Source organism: Sardina pilchardus, chromosome 20 (genome assembly GCF_963854185.1).
Source record: "Sardina pilchardus chromosome 20, fSarPil1.1, whole genome shotgun sequence".
In the NCBI taxonomy this organism is placed as follows: domain Eukaryota; kingdom Metazoa; phylum Chordata; class Actinopteri; order Clupeiformes; family Clupeidae; genus Sardina; species Sardina pilchardus.
This window is the reverse complement of record NC_085013.1, coordinates 23,052,007-23,066,758: the sequence shown is the minus strand read 5'-3', so window position 1 is coordinate 23,066,758 and position 14,752 is coordinate 23,052,007. Positions and strand designations below refer to the sequence as shown.

Genomic DNA, 14,752 nt, shown 5'->3' with positions numbered 1-14,752 from the left:
ATGGCAAAAAATGGTATAGACGGACCGAGGGATGATTTCAGTAAAATACCAGAGGAAGAACTTATGAAATGGAGCAAAGAAGAATTAGTAAAAAGACTGAGAAAGGTGGACGGCGAGAAGATGAGTTTAATGGTGGAACATGGGAATATGATGAAGGACGTGAACCGGAGGCTGCAGGTTCATCTCCACGAGATTCGGAGTTTGAAAGAAGTCAACCAGAAGCTTCAGGACGATAACAACGAACTCAGAGAGTTGTGCTGTTTCTTGGACGATGACAGGCAAAAGGGCAAGAAACTGTCGCGCGAATGGCAGCGGTTCGGCCGGTATACCGCCAGCATCGTGTGGAAAGAGGTTGGTGTGTACCAGCACAAGTTGAAAGAGCTGGAGGCTAACCAGGAGACGGTGATGAGGGAAAATGGGGAACTGAAGGAGATTATATTGATGCTGGATGAGGAGAGGAACGGTGCCGGGTCCAGAAGTTCAATAGACAGCCAAACTAGCTTGAGCAATCTAAACGGGGGGTCTGGCACGGTCCGCGACGTGGGGGACGGTAGCAGCACCTCCAGCGCAGGCAGTGCCGGGAGTCCGGATCATCATCATAATCACATAGGCCTTCACAAGCCTGCCGACACCAAGATCTCAAACATGGGGAGGTCCATGGATGACATTTCCAACACCCATCTCCACAGAAGCATCCCCAATGGACTGAATGGTGAGTAAAAATGGTGAAACGCAGTGTCAAGATGTGGATGCATGTTGCTGGAGTGTATCAAACTTTGGCCCCCCTATCTATGCTTATGAGTGTGAATGTATGATTACGTACGGCTCAGATGCCTTCCTGTTATTAAATGAACTGGAATTGAAGCTGCTACATGAAAAGTGGTCCATATCAGACATAGATGTGTCTGGGTTTGCCCAATAGAGTCCACTAATGAAAACCTATTAAGAGCCTATTAAACATATTCATTTAGTTTTATCAGGTGAGAAGACATTGGTACGTTTCCCAGGTACAGATAAAGATTTTAGGTTGAGGCTGGCAATGATAATAAAGTTGATGATGATAATAAAGTCTGATAGAAAAGAGATTATTTCTTTACACATGCAGTTATTGCCATATGCATTTTACAAGCCTCATTACGAAACATCTGGCATCTTTCAGTGAAAGTCACAGTGGATGGCAACCCAGATATCAGATTCCAGAATGGACCCAGATATTATCAGACTCTTGAGTGGACTCATATCTTCAGATTCTAGAATGGATGGAGATGGCTCTGGTGGACTCAGGCTGCATCGGGTTCTAGATTGAATCTGGCCCAGTTCTGATGCTGACCTGATGGGAACCCTGTGTGTTGCTCTCAGCCTCGATGTGATTGAGATGTTTTTGCAGGATGAGACTCAGATGAAAGGAATCCAGGCCCTCACATGTAGGCTCAGACCAAGACTGAGGGTGCCTCTCATTCGCCTTTTATATATCCTCCCTTCCTTCCTCGGTCGTCGTTCTCACTGATCTAGATAAAGAATGATGGGACGGCAACAATGGGATAGTCTGTCAAGTGCTAGCTATAGATCAGTGGGAACGAGTCTGGAGGACCGAGCATCGAGGATCGAGGAGGGATGATGAGAAAGGCCCATAGGCTACAGTTTGTGCACAAGCTGTTGTTTGCCTGTGACTAGTGTAGACAGCTCCCACTGTTTTCGACGGCCAGCACATATGGGCTATCTCTAATTACCTCAGACCTTAGCCCAGGAAAGTAGACCTAATGAGGATTAATCGCCATTTAAGATCTATTGCCCAATACAGACCATGATGGCCACTCTGAGCTTTTGGGATAATGTGCCAAAGGCCAAGACATGCACGTAAACATGCTGGTTTCAAATGACCCCTGAATTAGACAGATTTCACGTAAATGGCTTTTCCACTTATGCATGCAGATTTTTGTTATTGTGAAGTGTTAGGTTGTTCAGAAAAATGATCATCTTGTAATTAAACTGCAGCTCATTTTGTTTTTCACAAGCTTAATTGACCTTCCACTTTTAACAGGGAATGTAACAGCATTCTGGAAGGATCTTTGAGTGATTTTGCAGATTGAACCTTGTGCACACTACAACACGCCTTTCTCTCAGTCCTGACTCACAGAACGGAAGCCACACTATCGCAAGTTCAGAGGACTTTCTCCCCCCCGTTACTGTAAAGGACTCACTCTAATTTATTGCCTGCCAAGAGTCCGGGAGTCTGCCAGGCCCGCTCCCACTTTTTTAGATTATTCTGGTCATATATTCACGGGATTAATCCTGGCGAGTCGCACCAGCCTGGGCTTCCCGGGCAGTCGATGACTGATGGGTACTCCCCTGTGGAGATGCTGGCCCTGTGACAGGGGGAGGTTTGTTATTTAGTGGCCTCCGTACGCAAGAAATGACCCCGTCCATCACGGAGAACACAGTTTTCCCAGGTTATTACAGAGGTGTGTCACAATAAAAAAAGAAAAGAAAAAAAACAACAAAAACAAACAAACAAGCAAAAAACCTGGATAATGTACTCATGGATTAAAGTTTTCCGTCGCTACGACGGATTTCCGTCAACCGGAGGTGTTAGATGTCAATGCGCAAAATGAATAAATAAATGAATAAATAAATACGTGCGTTGGTGCACCTGCGTTGATGAACATTAGGCTGCTACTACTACTACCACTATTATTAGGCTGCTACTACTATTACTACTACTACTAATAATAATAATCATAAATCATAATGATACAATAATAAACGAAAGAAAGTCCTATTGAAACAGATGAAAGAACAGTCCTGATTTATAGCCTATTGGAGCCGCAGCCTATTAGGCTTTTGTAGGTAAGTAAAATGAAAATAAACAGTTGTTTCGCCAGTTGTAATCGTAGGCTATAGAATAGCATCATCAGGACAGACATCCACGCACTAGCTGCGCAAAGGTCTGCGTTGTTTGCGATGACTTCTTGTCCGCACTTGTTGTGTAGTTCCCCGATCTCATCAAATTAGGCGTCGGCAGTGTTGGGGAGCTTAAAGATGAATTGTTAAAAAGAACATGGCTATAGCCTACTTTCGGTAATTATCAATATTAATAGAGTCGGGTGCGCCCGAAACGCAGAGACAGACTACGGGAAAGTGTGTGCCTGCGCCACGCCACTATTAGGCTATCCTACTTAAGTTTAACTGCTAATTTCTCTACAAATAATTATAATAAGCCAACAAGGTTAACTTATACAATTCAAAAGGATCCAGTAGCTTAGGCTATGTCTATAGCCTAAAGTTTGCCTAATTTGTCTTCTTCAAAGAGAAAGTCGTAGGTCCGTTTCCAATTAACGAAACTTATCTAATAGGAGTATTACTGACGCGTGTTCTTATAAAAACGTCTTGTCTTCCAGTTAATGTTCTTGAATGTTTATTGTAACAAACAGCACAGTTCATACTCATATAGGCTAATTGACACGACCAACATGGTCAGAAAAACCATTGAACTCTTAACATTCATGCCGTGCATCACGTTCTTACCCAAAAACTAAAACCTCTTAAAGTGACATGCACCTAATTAAACAACATGTCACCTAGGGCCTAATCACACTAAGTAAAGTTACACCAAATTATATCCTGACATCAGAAAACATCAGAATTCTTTAGCATATTACATTTCAAATCAATTATTCCTAATCTTCAATAACAGAGGCCTATCTGACGGTAAATAACCTATGGCTGTGAGTTTTAATTGTTTTCATGCATGTCTGATAGCAGATGAGGAATGTTTTGGAGACATGTATTTTAAGCATAATGCTGGCCCTAATCTCCCCAATTCGGCTATGGCCGGCCCTGGGGGCACTCTTAATAAGCAACAGTCTGCAGTATTGAATAGCTAGGCCTACTTTAAAATGTGTTGCTTTACATAGGTCTACGCTAAGGCCCTTTGATTTGTATCACTTGCGAGTGTCAATTTTTTTGGACAAATTTCAGTCAGGTGATTTTTTTTCACTTTAATCCATGTGTACTGTGTTTTGTTATCTTAATTTCAGTTGCATTAATTACTATTTTTTCACGCAATTATCAACAGTATTATGCCGCTTTACTTCAGTTAAAGGCAGTCAGACAGATTTTGGAGGGCTGAAGACACATGGATTTAAAACTTTGATACTGCATTCCATGCATGCATTTTGTGTTCTGTATTCAGTTTGTGACGTGAGGACTTTCATTTATTGGTTGCTTGTTAAATGTGGAGGAGCCACAGATTTGATCTGAAACACAGAGAGCATCTTGACTCCGTCGCCTGCCTGACGTGTATTGGAGAGTGGCTATTGTGTGAAGGCTTGCCAAGCTGTGCTGGGTGTTTGTGTATATTGACCTTTAAGATGTCAGGTGTTTTGTTCTTCATCTTTAGTTTTCATCCTTCACTTCTCTTCTCTCTCTGTAGTTTTGCCCTGTTCTTCTTCTCTGTATAGCTCTTCAACTCGCTCCTCTCAAGCATTTCCGTGAAACTCAGTATTTCATCGCTGTGTCAAACAGTTCCTCTAAACACAGTCTGTGTCTGACTGCCTCACTGTCTTGACATTCCAGCACATTTTCTTATTCTCTCTCTCTCTCTCTCTGAAAACCCTCTCATTGTAAGCCAAGATGACATGCTTACAAGGAAATGGTCTTCTTAACAGTGCACATAAGTATATGCATTGTATGCTTTCTTTATGTTTATTTAAGATGGCAAACTGATTGTGAGGACAGATGAGGGAACCTGAGGGAAATGGTTTGAGAAGTACAGTAAGCTACTGTAAGTGTGATATCATAGAAAACAGGTTAGTGCACAATTTGTTGCTTTCTGCTTGTCCTCATGGAGTCCACACAGCACATACAGTAATTTCCCGCATATAAGCCGCATTGTGTATAAGCCGCAGGACAGTGTTTTATGCAAGTTAAAAGAAACGAAACCATATTAATTAATTGCCCCCCTGTATTAAACCTCATAGTGGAATAAATTGAGCAAAATCAATGTATAAGCCACGGCTAATAGTCTGGAAATTGCGGTAGTAAGCATTTCTTCCAGAGAGCCTTATATTGGTAAGATGGCTTTAGAGATTTGTAAAGTTTGGCAACTACTAGTGTGTTTGAACCTGTCCTCGAGGTCAGAAGCGAGTCCAGAAGGAAAGTGGTGTTGGAGGAGGAGGAGGAGGAGGCTGTGATAGCATTACTGATCCCCTCATGCAGAGCTCTGTGAGGTCACTTCCTGCCCAGGATGCAGACTGCCCGACCGTCGTTGACAGATCTGACTGGGCCCATAATTGGATTTATGCTGATTGTCCCAGCCGAAACCAACTCAACGAAGACAGGGGAACTGATTTCAAGGGGAACCCAAGGAAGAGGACTTGAAAGGAAGCACTCCAGCTGATAGAACAACATGTCCTTACTTACTTTATGATTTAGATGTTGTAAAGCAATGTTATTTGGACTTGGCAAAGCAAGCTGTTAAGCAAACACATAAAAGTAAACACATTTCATCAAATACAAAAGTTGGTTTATTGTGTGTAGCTAAGCAGAATTGTTGTGACAAAGGCTGAAACTTTGCCCTGTATTTACATAGTCTGCTGGGTTATTACCCTTCATGGCAATTCTAGTTATGTGATAGTCTTTGTGTCCATCATTAGATATCTAAATTTGTTCCTGAACTCGACAGAGTGGAGCATATCATTGGTCAGTAATTGTGACTTACTGTACAACAAGTTCGTCAGACGTCCTTGTGAATTGGAATCACTAATTAGCCCTTTAATACGTAGTAATGAGATAAATCGTCTGTGTTTTTGATGGAATTGTGATAATCTAATCTTACTTTTGCGTTGTCTTGCACTTTGTGCTTTTTGATTAGGGGGAGAGACCCCCCCCCCCCAAATCCCTCGTCCAGTCGATGAGGAAGATTAGGGTGGCTTTGTGTCCCCTCAGCAGTCTCCCCGACAGTGATAAGCTGACCCCTCAGTTTTGTTTTTTCATTGCCAAAGATGACGAGGGCCAATTAGACAACAAGACTGAAACCTCGCTCATTCTCAGAGACATGAATTGAGAGTTGAATGTCTGTTTGTAAATTGTTGCCTGCATGATCGATAGATATTTAAGCAAATCCACGAGTACAGGCCTAAAGGCGGAATCCAAAACTAGCATAGTTTCGTCGGGGCACACAGTCACACTATCTGGCCCCATCTGTTGTCATATAGGACCAAAACATCGATGTCTCGTCCAGCTGGCCCAGGGATCTCCCGCTGTGTGTCCAGACAGACTACTTGACCACATCTCAGCACAGAGCCGTATGGCACAGTACTACAGCAGCATAACTTGTGGCCCCACAGAAGGCACCAGAGCGTCTCTAGCCCCATCTTTGGAATGTACAGTATGGATATTTGAAACCCACAAAATGTGGGCATTGGTGAACAGCAGTTATGTTTATAAAGGGACAGGGAGTGTTTGAGGTGGCGATTGTAGTGGTGGCTATGTTGGAAAGCAAAACGCACAGTCTTTAGGGAGAATACCAAGCTTGTGAAGAGCTTTCATAACTCTACTACAATATCTAACTCCATCTTTGGAATGCAGGAATACTTGAAACTTTTGATGTGTTAGTGTTTTGGATATGAATATGAGCTGGTTGCTCATATAGGAGCTAATTTTAGTAACAGTAACAGTAATATTTTACAAAATATTAGCATTAGTGAACAACAGTTGTTTTCACAAAGGGACAGGGGTTGTCTGAGGTGGCGATTGTAGTAGTGGTTATTTTGGAAATTAAAACCCACACAGTCAGAAACTTAGCTTGTGAAAGAGAAAAGGTCCATTGATTCGTTCCAGTCTTGTTGATCCAGAGTGTAGCTTATTAGGTGAGGGAGAGGTCGGAGAGGTTACATTGTGGGTAGCCCCCTCTTCAGGGAGGTAAGCTCACGTTATTGTGTGAAAGAGAAAGGCATCATTGATGTTTTGGTGGGGTGAAAATGTATCATGGCTAGTTGATCTCTGCTACCGTGCTGGCTTGGCTGTCTGCTTTGTGCTGTGGAAGGTGAGCCGACATCTCACGAGTGACGTTTCTAAAAAAAAAGGGGGTTCTGTTTTGTGTCTGAAAAGCTGCAGCATCCCTGTCGTGGCACCGTGGGGGGTGTTCAGTAATGGCGGTGACCGGGGGGTCGAGGCAGAGTCCTGTTACGCACCCAGATAACATTCCTGTCGCTTCCCACGGTTAGAGTGACTCCCCCCCATTACTGCCTGTGAAACCCTCCATCACTCCTGCTAAAAGGTGCTCATGTTGAGCTAAGATTAGCCGTTCATCCCAGTTTTACGAGCCATGCCGTCAACAAAGGGGTTAGGGCTCACAATGAGCGGAGTCTGCTGTAAAGCTTTTTGTAAGGTGGCCCATAAAGACAGATTTTGTACAGGGGCCAATAACCTAAAGGTCTCAGGTAATGAATATAGAGTCTATAACAGCGTGTCTAATGGCGTGTGATGCAAACACTGCAAAGATGTTTGCTAAGTGTCTGAAGTGTGTTTGCATCACTCTCTCTCTCTCACCTCTGTCTGCCTGCGAATCTCATCATGGACCTCTGGCAGCCATAAATCTGGATTGACGGAGTAATTGTTAGTTTAATGAGACGAGATGATGCCGGTGAATTGGAAATTTATGCCCCGGAATGAGCGCAGGCAGCCAGACCAAAGACACAGCCACAGGACCTAAAGCTTTCTCTGACGCAGCACGTTTAGTCATGCCTTTATTTCATGGTAACACAAAACGGCATCAAAAAAAAGAATCTAATTTTTCAGTGTCAGACAGAGATTTTGAAGATCTTACTGGTTTACCAGAAGATGCTGAAGTAGTCTGCGCTGGCTTACCACAACCTCCATCATCACCCACTCAACTGACATCACAGGATGTGTAGAGAAAACAAAAAATGTGCTGAAGCAGTTCTTAAATGATCCGCCTCAGAAAAAGTAATGCATACTTTTCAGTGGCATATGAAGGAGAACTTTATTGCAGTTTTGATTTTTTTGCTGAGTGTGTTCTTTTATCACGCTCGACTGCGCTGGATGACCCCATAAAGCTGCTGTGGTCCCGAAAACCTTGCGTCTGCTCGGAGGCCGAGCCATGGGACACTGGGCAGCTAATGGTCCAGTAATTGGTTGGCGCTCGTTAAACCCCACGGTCCTGAAAGTTCCCCTGGGGACATCGAGAACTTGCTTTGAGAGCAGAGAGCTGAAAGGAAATGTCAAGCTCTTGGACTCATCTTTGCTATTTGATCACGCTTCCAAAAAAACAAGAACATTTATAATGAATAAGTGCTGTGTGGAAAAGCTATGTATACATCCTACTCAAGATGCAATTGTAAATCGTGATGCCATTCATCCCGATAAGTTGCAAATAATTACAACCGGTGAAGGGCGCTGAAAGACAAGGTGTATGAAGAGGTTGTGTCCCAGCGCCTCCGATGCAAATTCACCCCTTTTTCTGACATGTTGTTTATTTGTTTCTGGAGAGCTTCCTTTCTCTGTCTCTGTGGAAATAGAAGGAGCCTCCCTTCTTCTCCCTGCTTTGTTTATGCCAAGCGAGTTCCTTTCGCACCAGTTCCATGGAAAGGGTTTCATTCTTGTGCAGGATGAGGAAAGGCTGTGTTTATTGCGTTAATGACACCACACACACACACACACACACAGGCTAAGACTCCCGCTCGCTCCTTTGAAGGGAGGACCTGAGGATTTGCGTTTTCTCCTTGAGCGACTAGAGAATGCTCGGCCCAGAGAGAGAGAGAGAGAGAGAGCGAGCGTGCTTGTGTGGTTTCGTGACGTGAAGTGGCCTGGAGTGTGTTTTTTGTCTGTTCAGACGCCGCCACAGAGCAGCTGACGCTGGAGCAGAGCTGTCCTGCACACTGATCTGATACAGATCCTCAGGGTCACATGGGTCCAAGGCTCAGCTGAGTTCTCCTCAAAATGTCTTCCTTTACCATAAAGGGGATTTTTGCAGATCCTTGCATTGTGTGTGTGTGTGTGTGTGTGTGTGTGTGTGTGTGTGTGTGTGTGTGTGTGTGTGTGTGTGTGTGTGTGTGTGTGTGTGTGTGTGTGTGTGTGTGTGTGTGTGTGTGTGTGTGTGTGTGTGTGTGTGTGTGTGTGTGAGAGTGTGTGTGTGTGTGTGTGAGTGTGTGTGAGTCTGTGTGTGTGTGTGTTGTGTGTGTGTGTGTGTGTGTGTGTGTGTGTGTGTGAGTGTGTGTGAGTGTGAGTCTGTGTGTGTGTGTGTGTGTTGTGTGTGTGTGTGTGTGTGTGTGTGTGTGTGTGTGTGTGTGTGTGTGTGTGTGTCTGACGGTAGAGCTGTCCTCCATGCTGATCTGATACAGTGTGCTTGTATGTACTGTACTGCCCTACAAAGCAAAAAAGGCAGTAATCCACCTACAACTTAGGCTGGACAACAGGATAACTTTAAGGTCATTTTTTTCCATTTTGCGCTGTGCGTAGTTACTGCCTTTTTGCTTTGTAGGGCAGTGTAGGAGGTTCGCCCCCAAAGAGTGTAGCACTGTACTGTAGCTGCCAGACAGCTTTAGCTGTTGGCTGGGGAAACTTGAGCTACTGTAGGTTTTTTTTTCTGTGCCGGCAGTATTTGGTGACTTTGAAAAGTAGAGCAATACTCTGCAAGTACTGTATAGCAATACTGTGCATACATTTGCACTCCCACTTGCTTGTTTATGCTTATGTGTGTGTGTGTGTGTGTGTGTGTGTGTGTGTGTGTGTGTGTGTGTGTGAGTGTGTGTTTGTGTGTGTGTGTGTGTGTGTGTTTGACTTGGAAAAGTAAAGCAATACTGTGCTAGTATAGCAATACTGTGCATACATCTGCACTCCCACTTGTTTGTGCTTTTGATAGGGGCCAGCCTGTTGAACTGGACATCTGGTCATCGACAGCCTTTACACTAATGACCTGGATCAAATTGCGCGTCACCTCAGCCTTAATTGCATTGTGTGTGTGTGTGTGTGTGTGTGTGTGTGTGTGTGTGTGTGTGTGTGTGTGTGTGTGTTGGGGGGGGATATAACTAATGCCAGAATGTCATGAATAACTGAACTGAACTCATGTTCAAGTTCAAATTAGATTGCGAGTGCATTAGAGCCATTAGATCCCACAGACCATTGCAGTATATTGTGACATAGAGAGCATATTTCAGGCTAGCGCTTCTACCATTATCCTTTCACCATAATCTCCCTCTGTCTTTATATTTTATAGGTCCCTCATTCTCTTATATCTTTCTTTAGCTTTCCCATCTCTGATCCCCCTCTCTCTCTCTCTCCCCCTCTCCCTCTTCTCGTGTCTTTGGGCTCATCTGAGGGGAAGGGATTCAGCAGGGAGTAAGGATGTAAAGGGCCGTTCTTGGCTCTTGACTTGCTCACAGGGCAAACCCTCCACTCTGACGTGAAGGAGTGCGAGGTGATGCATTATGAGTCCCCAGGAGGACCATCAGGGCCATTCACTGGCTGATTGATCCCAAAGCAGAACACATCAGGTCCCTCAGGATATGAGCAAGGGTGGGCAGAGAGAAGGACAGGAATGGATAGATAGATAAATAGATAGATAGATTGATAGATAGAAAGATAAAGATAGATAGAGAGAAAGAGATAGATAGAAGTTAGAGAGAGAGAGAAATATAGATAGATGGATGGATAGATAGATAAAGTGTTAGAATGGATGGATAACTGGAGAATAGTAAACAAAGAAACGGCAGATAAAGAGAACATGAGATTTGCATCAGCCATGGCGGGTCTATTTGTCCCGTGCCTAAGGATGTTTTCAATTGCTTCAATTGCTCCCTCGCAGGACCGGTCCACAGTCATCAACCACAATGCTGTGCGACATGGCCTGCCCTCCAGCAGCTAGAGACGCTGTCAACACAGCGATGTTACGTAAAGGCCAGTTAGGCAGGAGGCGCAATAAAGTCAAAGTCCATGCAAAAAAAGACAAGGCACGCCATACCAAGGCTGCTCCACTGGAAGATCTCATTCCCCGTCTCTTGGTCTGAGCGTGTTAAAGACGACCCTCCTTCTCCCCTACTGAGCGAGGCGGCGGGGTAGGGGGAACGGTTTTCTCACACACACACACACACACATACACGTGCAAGTTTTACCTCACGAATCTCCAGCGGTCTCCTTTGATGCGTGTGATGTGAGGACTGCTGAGGAGCCTGGCCTGACCCTTGACCTGTAAACCTGGCTGCTGGAGGAGTATCAGTACATCAAAAGCCCCCCCCCCCCTCCCTCCACCCCACCCATCTCCTTCTGCCCTCTCCGACCCCCCCCCCACTCCCTCTTCTGCCCTCTTAGACCCCTCCTCCCCTCTGCTGCCATCCAACCAAGCGCTCACATTAGCACTAATCTCTAACGCGCATCAACACAGCTCCCTGCTCACTCACTCACACACTCACTCACTCACACACACGAGAGCGAGAGATGTTGTTGCCCAGCGCTCATTATTGCTGCCCCAAAGGGACAGGCCAGCGCTCACCAAAATACCAACAGCAGCCGACCGAGTCTACTTTTAGACATGTTTGCCTTTTCCCCCTTCCTCACGTCAGACGCATTCGCCAATGTCAAACCTCGTCAGCCCAAAGTCTACGGGACATATTGTGTGCAGCAGAACCTCTGTTCAGTTTAGCTCAAGTCACCATCTTAGTTATGTAACACTGAGCTTTTTCAAAAGGTCATGTTATGAAATGTGTAAAGACGAACATGTTTACTTAGCAAATTTACATAGGGATAATACTCCCTTTAAGTCCCTTCTTCTTTATGCAGGTTTATTTGCGCTTTACGCTCTTAAACTTTACGGCCGGTTTACTAGCTTTGTAAACAAGGGCAGCAGAATGTGTAGACGCAGTCATGTGTCTAATGTTTGAATACATTCACTTCGCGTTTGCAAAAGCGCCGCGTTTTATATGCAATTGTAAAAGACATGGCTGGGAAGTTGACCAATGGCGTTCTTCAGCCGTGTTTGTGAGAGGAGAGGTTCTGCTTTGAGCTCTCTCATGCTCCCCACCTCCCTCATAACTCAACAGCAATTCCCCCCTCGCCGCGCCGTGCAATTTGGCTGTCAGGGTTCGAGCAGTTTAATGTGTGAAAACATCTTTGGCAGGCTTTTCTCATCAAGTACTCCCAGAGCTGTAATTCTGCCAGACGCAGACTGGTTGGGGTTGGGCTGAAAGGGGCTTGGGAGATAGCGCTGTGTAGGTGGGGGGGTGTCTGTGTCTTGTGTGTGTGAGTGTGTGTGAGTGTGTGTGTGGGGTGGGGGGGGGGAGCTCTGAGTTTGGCCAGCACCATCTGTCCGCCAGTATTGTTTTGCAGACAAAGGGGTGAAGAGCCCTTGAAGACAGTGGCCTGAATGGGGGCACGGCGTCCCATCGAGTGGGTCGGGTCTGGGAGAGGGGTGAGGGAGTGCCCTCGTCAAAGCTGGAGGAGTCACGCCAAAGCACAAGCACGCCCTCCTCCTGCCTGTCTGTCTGTCTGCCTGCCTGTCTGTCTGTGTGTATGCGTGTCTGTCTGCCTGTCTGTCTGCTTGCCTGTTTGTGTGTGTGTGCGGTCTGCCTGCTTGCCTGTCTGCCTGTCTGTGTGTGTGTGTGTCTGTCTGCCTGCCTGTCTGTTTGTGTGCGTGTGTATCTGCCTGTTTGCCTGCCTGTTTGTCTGTTTCCCTGTTTGCGTGTGTGCCTGCATGTCTGTTTGTCTATAGTCTGTAGTGAAATATCCCTCTCTTCCTTCTCCCTCATGTCTCTTCTTCCTCTCTTCCATTTACCTTTTCATTCTCATGCCTTATTCCCCTCTATCTATCTATCTATCTATCTATCTATCTATCTATCTATCAATAAAAGTCATTTTAGCCAGCTGACGTCTAGATAGATAGATAGATAGATACTTTATTGATCCCCAAGGGGAAATTCTGTGTTGTCATGTGGTTTGTCCTCATACTCGTTTCACAGAGGCAAACCTTTGCACCTTTGCCTGGCCATGATAAGCCATGACACCACGATAGCCTGAGACATCTTATTCTCTCCTATTTACGATGCCCTGTTATCTTCACCCTTTTAATGACCTCAGGGATGTTAACATTTGATAGGGACTTCAGAACAGAAGTGAAAGCCATACTACCATTTAGATGATCTGGCTTTGTCCAGCCACCTACAGTACCTACCCAGTCATAACCTCTGTGGGCCAGTTGACGTTTGTTTTTAAAATGTTGTTTTGCGGGTGGTCTGCCGAGAAGTTGCTTGTGTTTGGATTCGGTTACTGCCAACGGCACATTTTATTATGATTGGCCCATTGTCTGGGATGCATCAGAATGCACCACAGTACAAAAGAGATGTAGTCACATGCGACTGTGACCACCTCAGCAAGCTGGTGAAGCGATCGGATCACAGTGTGTCTTGGTGGTTGTTTACACGTGTGTTTAGAGCAGACCATTTGTGATCTGATCACCCAAGTCTACAGTATTTTACTGTGGAAAAAAATAAAATAAACTGATTCTACGGTTCGTAGACCTTCTAAACTATTTTCAGTCTATTTTCAGTTTCAACCAACTGTTTTTTGAGGTGGTATACTCACTGTTTGAGAACCATTGGTGTAGACTGAATGATTGATTGACACCCCCTGGCTGTTTGCATCAGGCTGATTAAGGCCCAGAGTCTCCCACCTGCTGGGGGAGTGTTGGGAGGAATTTGGCTGCTGAAAGATTCGGTCATGAAAACTTCCTGACTGCCGGAAAAAGATAATAATGATCTCTCTCCTCTGAGCAGCAGATGAGTCAGTCAGATTCCTTCACAGTAAAACTCATGTCCGGATACACCTGGGGGGTCCTGTCAGACCAGCATGCCGTTATCTGAGCATCCTCTTAACCATTCCTTCCTTACTCTGTGGTGTTTGTCAGAAACCTCTTCATTCATTCACAGAGGGAGACAAGAGGGAGAGACTTTTTCTCCTTTTGGGAAGGAGAGTGAAGGCCCAAAAGGGAAGGTATATGGAATGCTCAGATCGTGGACATAGAAGACTTCAGGTACATGCAAGGTGCTCTTGAATTTCTAAAGGATTGTTGTAGAAGCAAGGCTGCTTGGTTGACTTCAGGCACACTTCCATTGAGACATTGTGTAGGCCACTCCATATGGGCCTCTCGGTCTCTTCACCTGATGTCATCTGAACTGAATCCATTTCCGAGGTCTGTCAACACAGGGAGGTGTGTGTTTTCTCCCCGTGGCTGTGGATGTCCTGAGCTTAGAGACACAGTTTCAGTTGACATTGTGTGTGTCCTAGAAACAGAGGAATCTCCCCCCACGGAGCTGTGCTGGACAAAACACACACGCACACACACACACACACACACACACACACACACACACACACACACACACATGGTCACTCTGTGATCCTCTTCAACAGGGGCAGCTCAAATGAGACATGGATCTGAATTGTTTTCATCAGGCTTGTTGTTGTTGTTGTTGTTGACGCACGGTGCCCCAAACGTGACTCGATTCACATGTTTCTCAACCTGTTCCATGTCACTATTTGTGAGTGTGTGTGGGTGTGTGTACGAGTGTTTGTTTTTTGTGTTTATTAATCCCGGAGATTAAAGATCCAGACCCTTTCTTCTGTGATTCCAAACACAATGTAACTGCAGCCTGGTCAGGGTCTGGTGGTGGCACTGTTGAGGGTCTCTCTCAGTTTAATTTGAGAGTGTGGGATTTGGACTGAAGCACTGTGGGCGCCATCG

At 45.2% G+C, this 14,752-nt stretch overlaps 1 protein-coding gene across 1 annotated transcript in view; it reads left to right on the top strand.

Moving 5' to 3' along the window:
- The window catches only part of ccdc85ca (coiled-coil domain containing 85C, a), a 47,668-nt gene continuing 32,916 nt past the window's right edge, over positions 1-14,752 (top strand). Inside the window, exon 1 of the mRNA XM_062522217.1 lies at positions 1-712. Coding sequence (XP_062378201.1) covers positions 1-712 — 712 coding nt within the window. The remainder of the gene's footprint in view (positions 713-14,752) is intronic.